The 15,997-nt window shown below is 36.4% G+C and overlaps 1 protein-coding gene across 1 annotated transcript in view; it reads right to left on the reverse strand.

The window, feature by feature from the left end:
• Nucleotides 1-15,997, reverse strand: part of LOC145985498 (DNA-dependent protein kinase catalytic subunit-like) — a 53,231-nt gene that overhangs the window by 20,813 nt on the left and 16,421 nt on the right. The window contains exons 3-4 of the mRNA XM_083119568.1: nt 5,136-5,307; nt 1,739-1,851 (exon numbers count right to left, since the gene is read on the reverse strand). Of these exons, the coding sequence (XP_082975694.1) occupies nt 1,739-1,851; nt 5,136-5,307 (285 nt within the window). The remainder of the gene's footprint in view (nt 1-1,738; nt 1,852-5,135; nt 5,308-15,997) is intronic.

Raw genomic sequence — 15,997 nt, forward strand, 5'->3', positions numbered from 1 at the left:
TTTCTTTTTTCTAAATAATCTAATTGGTCTTCATCTCTTCTTGTATTGCTATATTTTTTCCTTCTCCTGTACTGCCTTTTTCACCTCTTCATTCCAGCATCTTGTTCTTTTCCTTCCTGTATTTACTATTTTCTTCCCACATACCTCTTCCGCTGACTTGAGTATTATATCTTTGATCTTTTGCCACATTTCGTCTATATCTTCATCTTCAAATGTTTCTTGGTTTAGTCGTTCTCCTCCTTTATTCAGATATTCTTGTTTTTTTTTTTTTTCTTTAACTCTTCTGTTTTTATTTTGTAATGGGTCTTTTTATTTTCCTTTTTCATCCCTGTGTAAAACCTTGTTTCTGCTAACAGCAGCCTGTGGTCAGTTCCAAGTTCTGCTCCTCTTATTACTTTTATGTCTCGGATATGTGGTCTTATTTGTTGTGGGTATATTATATAATCTATAATGCTTTTGGCACATCTTCCTTCGCCTTCAAACGTTACTTGACGTATTGTTTTATGTTTGTAGAATGAGTTTCCTATCAGCATTGCATTTTCTATGCAAAAGTCTATGATTCTCTGTCCATTTCCGTTTTTAATAATTTCTCCACCATACTTTCCTAGTGTTCCGAATCCACTCAAGTTATCATTTCCCACTCTTCCATTTAATTATAACTTTTCTTCCTCCTCTCTTTTTCCACTTTTGATTGTAATTCTGTATAGAATTCTTCATTGTCTCTCACATTAGCATCTTCAGTTGGTGCATATACTTGAATCAGTGTAATATTTTCTTCTAAGTCTATGTCTAGTTATTATTCTTGAATTTACTGGATCCCAGCTGATTACTCTTCTGTTACTATAATTCTTACTCCCTCTTTTGCTCTGTTTCCAAATAGGACTCCTGAATATTTCAATACTTTCCCTCCTTCAAGCATTTTTTCCCCATTTCCTTTCTTCTTTAATTCGCTTATTCCAAGTATTTTTATTTTGTATCTTTCCATTTGCTTGATTACTTCTACTTCTTTACCATTTAATGTTTTGATATTCCAGGTTCCAATTCTCGTTTCCTTATTCTTGTGTTGTAGTCTTTGTGAGATCTGTCCGGGGTTCCTGAGGCATTCATTTCTTCCCTGAATCATCATCTACCCCTATGCGGGTGATTAGCCCAGCGATAGGGGGCCTTTTGGTTGTTTAGTCCTCTCAGCCTCAAGGCCATGGCTGGTTTTCTGTCAGGGTTTTCTCCCTTAGTCTTCTGAGGATTTCTCCTCGCCACTAGACAGTGGTTTTCCCAATTTTAACTACTTAGTACCATACCAAAGGACTCCTTTTCTGCCGCATCTGCCGTTGGGGTCTTCGCTGTTACCCTGGCTAGGGGCCCTTACGATGTGCTACCATCTGGAGCCAGATGGACCAAGGTTTTTTTTTAGAGAGGTGTTACTCCTCTAGGTTTTCAACCTGCGCCGCTGTTGAGATGACCATCCATCTTCTTTCGCCTTTGGAGCCGTTAACCTGCTCGGGGTCCCATGGACGCCAATCCACGTACTTACTAATAGTAAGGCCCCTGGGGGGAAATACTTATGGTACACAAATAATTTGTAACAATACATTGAAAAGTTAGCTAAAATCAAAAGTTTGAACCTTAGTACCTACTGAAATCTGCACCCTACTTTCAAAGCATCTTCAAGTAAAAAGTTTCACTAACTTTAAATATTAAATACATGTATAATCTGAAAAATGGTTATGTATACACATACCTGTGATTTAAGGTCACTTAGAAACAACCTTAGAATCTTTTCCTGGTATTTTAGCATGCACTCTGGATATTTTTTAGCTAAAACTCCTAAGAGATGATACAGCTTTTCACGCACTGTTAAGAACAAGAGTAGAATCATAAATAAAGCAAATAAAGATACTGACATCATGTGGACAAGGTTTTCACTATAAATATGACTGAATAAGGATTAAAACTGTTAGTATTTATTTATTTCATTAAAAAACTTAAAAAATGTATATACAGTGGCACCTCTCAGAGAACTTCTGCTAAAGAACTTCAAATGTGAGAAAATGAAAAAAAAATAGAGAGAATAATTGTAATATGTTAATATATTGGGGTCTGGAAAATTACATGTAATATGGGAAAATGTGGGAACGTAAAATCAGGTTCCACTGTATAAGCTTTACATACATAATCCCTATAGAGTAAAATTAATACTAAAAAGTGTAATGCATAAAAAATGCATACATGTTTGAAAAATATTAAATTTATCTACATGACCATATGAGTTAAATTACATATGAAGTACAGAAATTGTGAAAATATGTCCAGGAGTATGTTCTTCTCTAACAAGCTATTATATGAATGATTTTAAGTCCACTTTATGCACAGATAGGCTAATGAGGACTAGACCTACAGTTTAAAGTGGGAACCAAACCTCCACCGGGAATCGAACCTGGGACCCTTATATTACAAGGAGATGACGCTACCACTGCAACATCGGGTAGGGCTGCCATTATATGAGCCCCACAAAATTTGCAGGAAGGCCATTGATGCAGATTTCGTAGGGGTGTGAGCAATTGCAGAGTTACTCTCTTCATTGTAGTTTGGGATAGGGAACATACATATATATATAAATATATATATTGGAAAGTAGAGATTAAGAATCCAATTTGTTGTTAAGAAAAAAAAAGTAGCTGATGTACTGTTCTTCTCAGCAGGGACAGTGCTACAGGGGAGGAGGGGGGGGGGGTTTGCAGCCCCCACAAAACAGTTCTGAGCCCCATGTAGCCACCCTAGATTTTTGTGGCACGGTAAGATGCATTTCGACCGAAAACTTAAAAAGTAGTAGTTTACATTTTCCATTATAAAACTTCTCTTGGGGCAAGTACAATGTTGAAGTATATTTTCTAGTTCAGTTAGATCGAAAGATTATTTTGTTACAATGTGTTCAAAAATCATGGGGGCTGTTCCAGATATGCCTGGAAACAGTGCCACTGATCACTTGATACTACGTTATTGGCCAATTATAAGTTGCTAAACTTGCTACAAAATCTGCTGCCTGCCTGGTGGATGGACGTATTCAGTTGCTGTGAAATTGTTATTTGATTGTTGGCATACACAGCTTAATGTATACAATTATTAGTTTATATAAATCGTATCACTATATTTTGGAGTAGGTCTAACAGGTATGACAAATGGATTTTTGTAAGTAGGACGACAATCAAAATCAAAAGAAGCACTGTGTTTCTTTTCTGTTTGTTACTTCCTTATTCGACTCCTGAAAAGTGCACAAGTGTTAGCGATGTTCTATCTTTGGTTTCATTGTTATTTGATTTTTTCTAACTATTCTTATCACTGCAAGTATTCGAGAAGAAATACGATATTAAAGAATCAGAGTACACAAACTATTGCTCACAGTCCTCATCCTACATGTTAATTAATTAGCATTTATGAGGTTAGAAAATAATTTTCTCAGTACCAAATTTGATTTGTGCAGAAGAAATCTACCTTTGAAGCACATCTAAAACTATTGATCCAATTCTGATCAGCATTTGTGCATAATATATTCTGAAATAAATTATAATCTTCAGCAGTTTCTTCACTAATTAAAATATCCAGTGCAAGAGTTGCAACTATGTCCATTGCTTTTATGTCACTTCCTAGTAGAAGTGAATTTGTAGTGAAAATATGTTTGTTCCTTGAGAGTAGCACCTCCTACGTGGACAGTCATATTTCTCGCACCCTTCCCATTGTTTGCCCTAAGTTCTGAATTCCAGTTGTTGAACAAGAAAATGTAAGATCATCATGGCAGAGAAATTCGTATCATTAACACACTTTCTATTTGAAACCTACTTTACTAAGCTAGTGCCACTTTTATGAAGCATGAAAAGCTACGATCTTTCGCCGCTCCCTACTGTTGTGATTTGGACAGTTTAGAGTTATGGCATGCGATGGGGCAGAAAGACCCTTCAGCAGCAGCTGCTTGAAAAGGTTGAAACATTTAAAATTGCCTTAAAAACAATCGAGGAATAACACTAATGTGCCACTCAGCAAAGGTGTATGAGAAAATATTACCAAGATGTCGGTGGAAAGAGCAGATAGCGGAGAGTGTTAGGAGAAGAGGACAAGATTGGAATACCATGGAAAGAGAGGAGTGGTGGAAGGCCAGGAAAAAAAAAGGAGAGGTTTGACTTCTATGTCGGTCCAGCCAGAGGCAGGAAACGGCAAAGGATGATGATGATGATAATGTTATTGAAATGTGCATACCACCATCAATGGCTGCTTGGGGCAAATCAAGTATTACCTTCGTAATCGAATTGGTAACAAGAGGTTCAGTGAACGAAAGATCTATTCTGTCATTTGAGAAAGAACTTTTAAAATCTTTGGATTTAGCTGCTCATAAAAACAGCTGTATCTTCTTATAGTTTCTTGCCGTAGTTCATTTTATTATTTTAGCAAAAAAAGTACTCGCACACTTCACATAGAAGTCGTGTTATGTGTAGTATTTATACGTATATCCAGCGAACTGATAATGAGTGAAGTTTTTATGGTATATTTTGTACTGTTCAAATGAATAGTAAGTCTGTGGTAGTATTCCACTCAATAATGGCTAAGGAAAGAAGCAATATAATTACTGAATTTTATTTGACATAAAAGATTCATGCCAAAAGTACTTTTGAATATGATGGAACGAAATGCAACACCTCTGTAATTTATCTTTGGATCTCACTGTAAAATATGTCACTGGTAAAATTGTACTGCAGTAAAGTATTAATTAAATACCTTTTAGCAGGTATTATTTAGCCCCCCCCCCGAGAATTTGACTCCGAAATATGTAGCCCCCCATTCAACTTATTTCAGGCTGGTGCCGTCACTGCTTCTCAGCATGAAACAAATAGCTAGGGATAGCTTACTTGGTACTCTTACCACCAGACTCACATTAATGTATCAGTAGTAAACTTGCTAATAATTGCTCCAAGCTATTTCTGTAAACAGATTGTAATTGAGTGCAATTGTTTTACATTTTGTTATTGCATTTATGGGTTTAAGGTTTAATTCATGTACCTTGGTATTGTAAATTTACAAATGTAACAGTTTCCATCTCTATTCAGGTATTATCATCAATAAATATTCAGTACAGTACTACTACTTACCCTTAGGGGAAGGCTTGCTACTGACTTGCTTTAAAAATACCTCTGTCATGTTGGCAACTTGCAAGTCTGAGTTGTTATGGTGGCAGTTTTCCAGCAATGCCAGGAGGACATCAAAAGCCTGTTCTCTGTCTTGAGAAGCTCCATCTGTACCTATGTACTTCAAGCACAATTGCTGAAGAAAAAAAAAACATTTCTATTACTCAGCTAGCCAAACCAAATTAAAAGAAAGAATGACTCCATTTGATTTGATTTTTGTTATTTAGCATCACATTTCTGTCACTTTTGACTAACTGCAATGACGAAAATAGGTGATGATACAATGATATTGATGAAGGGACACTAGCAAAGAATATCCATGCCCTGCTGTGATTTGAACCCGAAACACTATAAACAAAAAGCATCCTCCCCTTCCAACACACATGGATTTATGCAAAATGTATGCTGGAAAGAACATTTTGATTAAATGACTACCGTTTCATGTGGCAACTTGATTCTACTTTAACAGTAGCTTACATAAGAGGGTGGGGGAGGGGCTGTCAGGACCAACACCAAAATTTTTTTGATTCTTCAACTGTGAAATCTTTTATAAAAAATTGAAAATAAATTATTGTTCCCTACGGTGTTCTCAATATTTCTGTATTACTTTTGTTCATAAGAACATAAATGTAATGTAAATAGGAGGCAAAATGCACTTGGTGGGCCTATTAGGTGCAATCTTTGAATGTGTTTTATTCGAGACACTCGTGCCAGTGGCATTGCACAATTGGTTGGTAATGATGGTAATTTTTGTAATTTTTATAATTAATAAACAACTGCCCCTCTACAAACAAAAAAGCATTAATAAAATATTATTATGGTTTTTGTGAGTTTTAGCAAATGGTAAAATTTGTGTGGGACACTCATGCAAGAATTAGTTATTATTTTTTGTAATTATTATAGTTAATAAATAACTGTACATATATAATCAACAATAGAAGCAGTGATTCAATAACAAAATGATTTCTTGAAAATTAGTGATCAAGAAAAGTGTGGGCCTGTGAGCAAACACCCCTCCCAGGTAAATAAATTTTTCACACGGCATGGGAAAGCTAGGGTTCATATAAAAACCAAGTCAAGATTAGAAAGTATTGTTCAAATTTAATTACCAATTCTATTCAATACTTTGTTTTCCAGCCCAGTTTTACAATGGTGAATACAAAACCAACCGACACTTCATTATGTCTAAATATTCTGGCAATTTTGCAATATGCACAACTTTAATTCATTCTTTGATGATACTGTATACGAGGTCTGACACAAAAAAAATAGTACTGAATTTAAATTTTATAAATGGAAGCAGTTACAGTAAATTGGTTAGTGTTGTGTTGAAGCACCATACCTCCCCTCCGTCTGTATGAAGTGTGAACTTGCCAAACCTTAGCAGTTCCAAATGAGGTTGTGAACTTGCCCGACCTTAGCAGTTCCAAGTGAGGTGTCATTCAGTGAACACGTGTAACCATGCTGTGGCGGAAAATTGCTAGTATGAAATCTGTGTCAAGGTTGTGCCTCAAAATCTGTCGCAGGAACAAAAAGAGTGCTGTCAAGAATTGTGTGCGAACATGTTACAACGCATCGAAAATGAACCAGACTTGTAGACTTGTTGGAATCTGTAATCAGTGTTGACGAAACATGGATTTTTACCTACGACCCGGATTCTAAGCGGCAATCCATGCAGTGGAAGTGCCCTGGTTCCCCAAGACCAAAAAAACACGCATGTCACGCTCAAAATTTAAGGCAATGCTGCTTGTGTTCTTTGACATTCATGGAATTGTAATGTTTGAGTGGGTTCCTACTGGGGGTACAGTTGATCAGCACTACTACATTTAGATTTTGACCAGACTTCGCGAAAAAGTGAGGAGAAAGGGGCCTTAACTGAGGAAAAATGGATTGATTTTGCACCAGGACAATGCACCGGTCCATTAGGCTCTGTCTGTCGAGCAATTTTTGGTGAGTAAAAATATTACTGTCATGGAACATCCCCCTACTTGCCAGATCTGGCACCATGTGACTTTCTCCTTTCCCGAAACTAAAGTCTGACCTCAAGGGAACATGTTTTGACTCAGTTGAAGAAGTCAAGTCGAAAACGGCAGACCTCCTACACAGGGTTGGCCTGGGTGAGCCCAGCCCTGTTTTCCCCAACACGTTTTTTCAGAAAAACCCAGTCAAAATGTGGGTTTTTTCAGAAAAAGTTGTAAATTATTGCTTTAAATACTTGTGAGGTTCTATGATTGTCAAATGTTTTTGTAAAACTTATCAGAGCTCATAATACTAAAAATAGTGAATGTAGACAAGTCATAGTGGTTTTTTTCAGGTTGTTTTCCTCAAATCATGCTAGAAATAAACATAAAACACAAATAAAAAGATCATATATCCAAGAAACAAAAAACAATTAGATAAATCGTTTGCATTTATTGATGCAGCATACTTGAACAAAGCTTATAATTTTGATATGTGAGAGTACTTTGATTATCAGTCAGTTCCTTATGTGGGAGAAACCATGGTGGCACATCATAGTTTCAGCTGTGATGATCAATTGATACAATAAATGTTTGCATGTTTAAACATTACATGGTAGAATTGAGTACATTTTATTGAAATGTCGATAATTGTGACATGATTAAATTGGAACACCCTTTAAATGATTCTTGTCATTTCTCATTCTAATGGGTTGCTTGCCTATGCAGTAAAATGTTATTTTATGTCTGGTTAGGAGCTGTGTAGCCATTTAAGTCATGCATCTTTACAATTACTACAATGTCAGCTTTGTGCACAAAACTTACAGCAGCATTATGTACTTGCACTATAATTTGACAATAAAATTATCATAATATAGTGCATGATTTAGGGTGGATGGGCAGAGAGGGATAAGTCATCTATTTAATGATGATGATAACTGCTGTAAATTTAGAATCATTTAGGTAAAATTATTTCTGCAAAATTGAACAATTTGTTTCAAGATGGTGGATGAAAAACTAATTTTCCATATGTTGCAGGCAGGCTCTATGTTATCCAGTGTTTGGAAGTAACTAGTTACAAGTAACAGTTACTTTTTTGAGAAAATGTAACTGTAACTAGTTACTTTTAAAAGTGAGTAACTGTAACTGAGTTACTATTTTACGATAGAAGTAACATTTTAACAGTTACTTCTACAGTTACTTTTACAGTTACAGTTGCTTTGCAACACTTAAATTGCTATGTAAGTGTCATACATTATTGGCGATTTAGGACTCAAAGTGAGCTGGAATTTTGTTTCTGCTGTGATATAAAAGCCCATCTTTGATACATTAATTCTTGCAAACAATAGATGAAGAGGAAAAGGGAAAGTAGTTGTAGTAAATCTGTCTCAGTCGGTAGACTCCAGCCAGGTGCCAGGAATTTCAAGGTTTATCGTATGTTTCATCTTTCGTTTGGTAGACCTGAATTCCCAAGCGATGTACACACCTCGGAAGAGCGGTGGATTTTCCAGAAGCGGGAAGATAAGCCTCTAGGAGGAGAATTCCTTCCTATTGCGGACAGTTTGCAATTGTCAGTTGTGTACTGTGAAGTGTCTCTTGTTTCTGTAGTTTGTTCCTCAGTGACCTTATACCTTCCCCCTTCTGTAAGCAGCATCTGATAGTTTCTTCATTTGCTATAATATCGGATTAAGCTGAAAAGGGACGTACTGCAATATTTTAGTGTTCAGAATTCAACAATACTGGTAGTAGGAATGAAAAAACTTGAAGAAGACTAGAGCAATGGAAAACAATCTAATTGTTTCCATGCGAGTTCATTCAACTCAGTTCCTGATAATTTAAAAATGAAAGTGAAAATATTTCCAGTTAGAATTCACTTATTTACGATTATTCAGAATTTCTGGACACTTTGAAAAAAGTAATATATTTTGGTAAGTGTGATTCGTTTAATTATTATTGATACAACAGTGAATTAAAACACTCAAGTGGCAAACTAACAAATCAGGATGACCCTACCCATCATTCTTGCTAGTTTATGTAATCCTCTCAGAGAGAACTGAAGGCGTAAGTTTAAAATGCTATTTTCACCTTCACTGATAACGCACAATTATAGGGTACTACATTCTAATTATTATCATTTTCTGGTTCAAAAGCACTTGAAATTATACAACAAATTAATTTCTCTCTGACATGCCCTCTATGTGAAACAGACCTCCCTTCTTAGATATATTCTAGTTCGTTTCGGACATGGATGTTTGTTTGTTCCAATGAGAATACAGAAAACAGAAAACTGACATACGTAAAAATTGAGATGTGAATAACGGGGGATACTACCACATAGGGTATTCCTTTAAAAAAAAAAAAAAAAAGTCGTTTGGGGGCCTGACTAACATGCGAGAGAACCTGGGTTCGGTCCTTGGTGGGGGAGAATCGAGATTTTTTTCCCACCTGTTGAAGCGGCTCCAGCGCCCACCCAGCATCGTATAAAGTGGGTATCTGGAGGAAATTTTGGAAAGGGGGGGGGCAAAGGATGCCAGGGTCATGGTGCTCATCACATCAGCCCCACCTTTGATCAAAAAAGTGTGGGGCTCTAACTCCACACCCCCTATATGCCATCATGGAATCGCGCAAAGCACAGGAGAGCACTTTATTTTGTAATAAATACAAATATACGAAGACTTATATTATGTACCAGTAACGTAAGTAAAAGATATGTTAGTCTTCACAAAATATGTTACTTAATATGGATTGGTGTAATTTGGTTGCAAGAAAATTGTCAGCAGAAAGTAACTGTAAAAGTAACTTACAGTTACTTTTTAAGTACATGTAACTGTAACCAAGTTACTTTTTAAAATGAGTAACTGTAACTGTTAATTTTTTAAGAAAGTAACTGTTACTGTAACTAGTTATCTTTCTAAAAGTAACTTTTCGAAAACTGATGCTATCCTCTTCAATGTTTTTTTTTTTTAATGGTCTACAATACATTTTCAAGAGTATATTGAATTAAATTGAGTAATTTTAGATATATAATTGATCAGCGATTTTGCAGTAAAACTTACAAAATAATATTTCATAGTTTAGGAGAGGAGTGTAAAATCACACACGTTCTATTTTTGATAACCGCCATAAATGCAAAGCTTTTGAGTTGCAAGATAACTTGAAGGATTGATCTCACATTGTATTTGAGAAATATTGGTCATGTTTAAATATAGTACACGACAGACTGGTTTAACATGTCTTGTGAAAACTTTAAATTATGCTTATAAGTTGACTTGGTTATATTTTCGTAGATTAAGAAACAAGTCTCAGCAATGTTACGGCAGCATCACAAAACTCTGTAATGTAGTGTGTGTTTTAGGAAGGTTAGGGGTAAGTCACCAATTTTGAGACCAAAATAACTGCAGCAAATTTAGAGGTTTTTAGTTGAAATTAATCACATCTAGATACACTTCGGGAATGATTTTGTTTTTCATTTGTTCAAAGTATTTCAAGATTGTAGATAAAAAAATGATTTTTCTTATGCTGAGGTACGTACATTCCAAATTCTGATGAAACTTTCAAATCTTGGCTTAAGGCTCCTTCATACATTTGACGAAAGTCGAATCTGAGGAAGAAGGAAAAAAAAAGGGTCACGTGGGTTGGTTTTTGTGTGTCTTACTCTGTAACGTACCTCGGACGTAACCGAGTACGTCACGAGATTGGCAGTCTTCACAGTTTGCTTGGGTCTCAGCTTCTACTGCCTCGTAGAGTTCCGACATGGTAAATAGTCCCTAACGAACCTACACAAGTTATGTTAAAGAAACAGCGAAATTATTTTTAAAAAAGTATAAAAGATTACCTACACATGGAAACAGATCTTCATATGAGATCGTTGAAGGTAGGCATTCGCTGTTTACTATTCACGGCTGACGGGAGAGCAGTTGGGGTGGGGTGGGTACCTCAGGGGAAACAAACACAATCGCTTGCAAGGGTGGGAGGACGAAAATTTGTTTGTTGTGAAGCAGTTGACCATCTGGCGCGTAGGCGAGCGAAGAAAGCAAACATGAATTATCGTTCTTTTAACACGTAATGAATTTTTCATGGATAGTAAAACCGTAATTTGATGACAGAAGATTCTCAAACATTTATGAAATGGAAGATAGTAAACACAGCCGCGCTTTCATGTCTTGAATCTTGGATATATCATTATGTGGGAGAGGCAGGGAGGGGAAAAGGCACTTTCTCTCTCTCTCTCTTTCACTTTTTAATCTTCCATAAAGAGCAATGAAAGAAAAACCGAAAACTGTTCCTATTTTGTACCTACAGTTCCTAAATAGAAATTACAATTTTTGTAACTATAATTGGCTTAAGCAGAATTTTCTTGCGAGGTGTTTCAAGTTTGTTTCGATTTTAGTAGTTATAGTAACAATAACAATACATTGTTTTCTGATTGATTGATTGATTGATTTGCTTTATTTTACTTCGCCTTTTGTGCCACTTTTGGCTAATTTGCAAAGATGGTGATGAGTGATGATATGATGATATGATGAAATTGATGAATGAACATACATACAACCATGCCCAGGCCAGGATTCAGGGGCGCCGACTAGTCAAAATTATTGGGGGCTCTGATCACTGAAATAAATGAACAGGGTGGATACAAACAAGCAGAAATGAAATTCCCTGACTTTTCCAGGTTTTCCAGGACAAAATTTACATTTTTCCTTACAATCACAAAGTAAACTAAATAGATCTTTTTGCAAATAGAAATAATAAACTCACACAGATCCACGTATGGTTTTGTTAAGTACCAATATTATCTTCTATGAAATTGACTTAATTTCTATGATTTGAATTCAAACTGCAAAATAGTGAATTTGGAAAATTATTACAATTCACAAGCTAGGGAAGGATTACGGAATTTTTCATATGCAGTAAGTTTAAAATAAAATACTTGATTATTTTTAAAGTTACGACTAAATGAGATAAGAGTGAAGAGTGATTGATTAAGAAATACAATTTGTAATTTATCAGTCTCCTTAAACATTCTCGGTATTATATGTTGATATTTCCACTGAGGTTTGGAACCCTCTGCTTGCAAGAACCATGAGAGCGGACTCATTTTTCAATGCATAAAGCTACTTCTCTCTTCTCTGTAAAGCAAACAACTTAACTCTTGCATATAAGTGAAACAATTGAATCAAACAAAATAAAGTGTCATATTTCCTTACATTATCAATGGGATTTCTGCTTCAGTACAATATATCCAAGTGAAGTACTGTGAAACTGACAGTATGCAGTTATACCATTAATACTGACGAAAAGGGTATGTAGGTATTACAAATTGAACGCAAGGAATTTATAGAATTGCATTGTATAGGTACCTGATTTAGCTAATTACACATTAAAACAGGAACACTAATAATAAAAGCTTCTGAAAGTTCATATACGAGGGGCATCCTGAAAAAAGCTCCTCCAAAGGTGCCAATACGCAGCACTAGTGGTCGGAGAGCGACACACACACATGCAGGCAGGAAGAAGTGGCATGTAGCTGTAATCTGGTACAGTTGCAATGCAGCCGTTTTAGGACAGTTCTAGGTTAAAGATTGCAGCTCTCATACAATCTCCCACCGACTGCGATGTAGCCTACATTGCACGCTCAGAATTTGGCACAGAGCCACCAGCAATCGTGTCAGGTGTGCAGACCGGACGTCGTGAGTGATAGTAAGGTCAGACGATGGTGCAGACAATTCACGGAAGGCCAATCGAATGTGCACAACCCCATACAGCTGAGTACACACGGGTACTTTGCATCACTTCGGGCGAGAGATCTTGGACAACTCCCTGTACAGCCCTGGCCTTGAATGTACCGACTTTCATCTCTTTGTTTAACTGAAGAGGTTTCTGGCAGGGCGAGGATTTGACAGCTACACTGCGGTAGAGATAGTTCCAGTCTTTGCTGTCAGACACATATATCATGGGCATACAAAATTTAGTGCCATCCTACGACAAATGCCAGAACAACGGTGGTGATTATGCCGAAAATTAGGTTAGGACTCTCTGTTACTAATGTAATAAAGTGCAACTGATATTCTTGTTTTATTTATGCCTAATCAGTAGGGACCTTGATATTTTGTTATTTTTTTTTTTTTTAAATTGGTGTATTTTCTTATTTTTTATTTTTTACTACACGGTGTTATTTTCCCATTTTCATTTTAGCGCATTTTCTGGCAAATATCTGAAATTATAGCTTCGTGGTGTTTTTAAACTACTGTTTCAAAGTAAGTCAAATGGCTTACGCCTCTTCGTGAGAGTTTGATATCTTGAAAGTTATTTCGGGAAAGTTATTTTCCATACCTCTTTTTTAATTTTAAGGTAAGGATTTTAGATAATGGAATTTTCCCCGTATATACTGAAGGGTGCATAATGACCATAAGTGGCGACGCACCCAAGAAATTAAAATCAATCAATCTCACGTGACAGATACCGATATATTATGGCACCAAAAATTGGCATTATCTTCTTTTCACTTGTTAATTCCATGTACGTATAACTCTATAGTTTACTCTTGAGTAAAATGTTGGAAACCTTGCATGTTCTATGTACACAAACATGGCCTACAAAAGACAAGAACGTTGGATTTCATGGAATTTTTCGTTGTTTTAGGACATCTCTTTTAAAAAAAATCGCTAAAAACGCCAACAATTCGCATTTTATGCCAAATTCACATTATTTCGAATGGGTGAAAAATGTGTCCAGACATCATCACTGCACATTCCTAAACATAACTTCGCAGCAATTACCATTTTTCACACTTTTCGCGTTTGCGAAAAATCAATGTCCCTACTAATTGGAAATTACTTTCTGGCCACCCCTCGTATAAATCAGTAGATGGAAAGTGAAAATTTAGCAGGGCTGGCAGAGAAAAGTCAATTCCTGAGGAAAGTGATTTGCTTTTATGATTGTATGATTCGAGTAAATATGATATTCAAATATTTACGTATCTATTATTAGTATTTTATTTCATAATATTGGACATTAACCTTACTCAGTGAGAGATTAATGACCATCTCTCATGAGTTTAGACAGGAATTTACAGTGTTGCAGTAAATTTGAGGTTGGGAGCATGCACTTGCCAATTTTTATAACGTTCACTAATGCAGATTTATGTTTCACTTTTTCGTGATAGTATTCAATATATATTCCATTTGGTTGGATTCTTCTTGATATCTAAGAATAGTGCAATGTCATTGTAAACGTATGTTAACTTGTGCAAAACCAGTAATACGTCAGGATGATGAAAGAAAACCTTCGTAAGCACTGCTACATTAAATAAGGTGAAGTCAGCCAGAAGAGTAATAAAATTCCAGCAGCATATTTGCAGTCTAAAGCTCTTCTTGTTTATGCATTCGGTTTTGTTGGATGTTGCAGTCCATGCAATTTCTGTCGCATGTTGTAGTGAGATACTTTGTCGGGTGGCGATATTCGACAAAAATCGTATGTATCAATGGAACCTATTTGTTTCCATGTTCCTTCAGTTTGACCAACAAAATGCCTTACTACGACGTCCGACAACTATCGGACGGCGCCACCTGCTCTTATCCCCTCCATCTGTTGACAAGTCCCCTTACTACTCCCATACGGACAAGGAAAAAAAAATGATAAATCAATGCATTTTCCACGTAATATTTAGAGGCTTAACATTTACTCCCACGATGATACCATATGGTATCATCAGTGTAAGGTCGTACTCGCCCGATGATACCATATGGTATCATGGTGCTGATTACGAAATGAATGTGCTTTTTGGACCTTCATACACTTATGTTTGGGTGGAAACTCTGACACAGGTCTGGAGCAAGCCTGGGAAATTCATATTGATGACCAACCTCCTCCTCCCCCCCTCCGCAACATATCCATGCCACATTTCCGAACAGAGTTTCACATTTTGGCTCATTATTCAACTTGTATGGTACCCAGGAACATGAAATATGTTTCAATCTCTTTGAAAACGTCAATTCTTTGAGGGAGAATACTAAGGTTTGCGCCTTCTCCCCAAAATAGCGGCAGAAGAGGGGGCAAACTCGAGATTCTTGTTTTTTTTTCATGGAAAATCGGTGATCGCGCCCCCAAACGCCCCTTCCTCGGTTCGGCATTCTGAATTATACACGGTTGCATGCTATGATGTTTTATCTGAAAAACAAAACTTATCTGAAGTAGATTGCTCCCATAGTGCCAGAGTTATAACAATTTTCCTCCAAAAATGCAAGTTACATATTTTTCGTAAAAATAAAAAATCACATTTTGACTTATTATTCAACTTGTATGGCACCCAAGAACATGAAACATGTTTCATTCTCTTGAGAAATGTCCATTATTTGAAAAGAATACTAAAGTTCGTGCCTTCTTCACAAAATAGTGGGAGAAGAGGGGGAAAACTTCAGATTTTTGTTTTTTTTTCTATTGAAATTCGCGGGTCGCGCCCCCCCTAACCCCGTTCCTCGGGCCGGCGTTCTGAATTGTACACGGTTGCATGCTATGATGTTTTATCTGAAAAACAAAACTTATCTGAAGTAGATTGCTCCCATAGTGCCCGAGTTATAATAATTTTCCTCCAAAAATGCAAATTACATATTTTTCGTAAAAAAAAAATATCACATTTTGGCTTATTATTCAACTTGTATGGCACCCAAGAACATGAAACATGTTTCATTCTCTTGATAAATGTCCATTCTTTGAAAAGAATACTAAATTTCGCGCCTTCTCCCCAAAATAGTGGGAGAAGAGTGGAACAAACTTCAGATTTTTGTTTTTTCTATTAAAATTCGGGGGTCGCGCCCCCCAAACCCCCTTCCTCGGTCCGGCGTTCTGAATTGTACACGATTGCATGCT

This window comes from Lepisma saccharinum, chromosome 3 (genome assembly GCF_977018435.1).
Source record: "Lepisma saccharinum chromosome 3, izLepSacc3.1, whole genome shotgun sequence".
Taxonomy (NCBI): Eukaryota; Metazoa; Arthropoda; class Insecta; order Zygentoma; family Lepismatidae; genus Lepisma; species Lepisma saccharinum.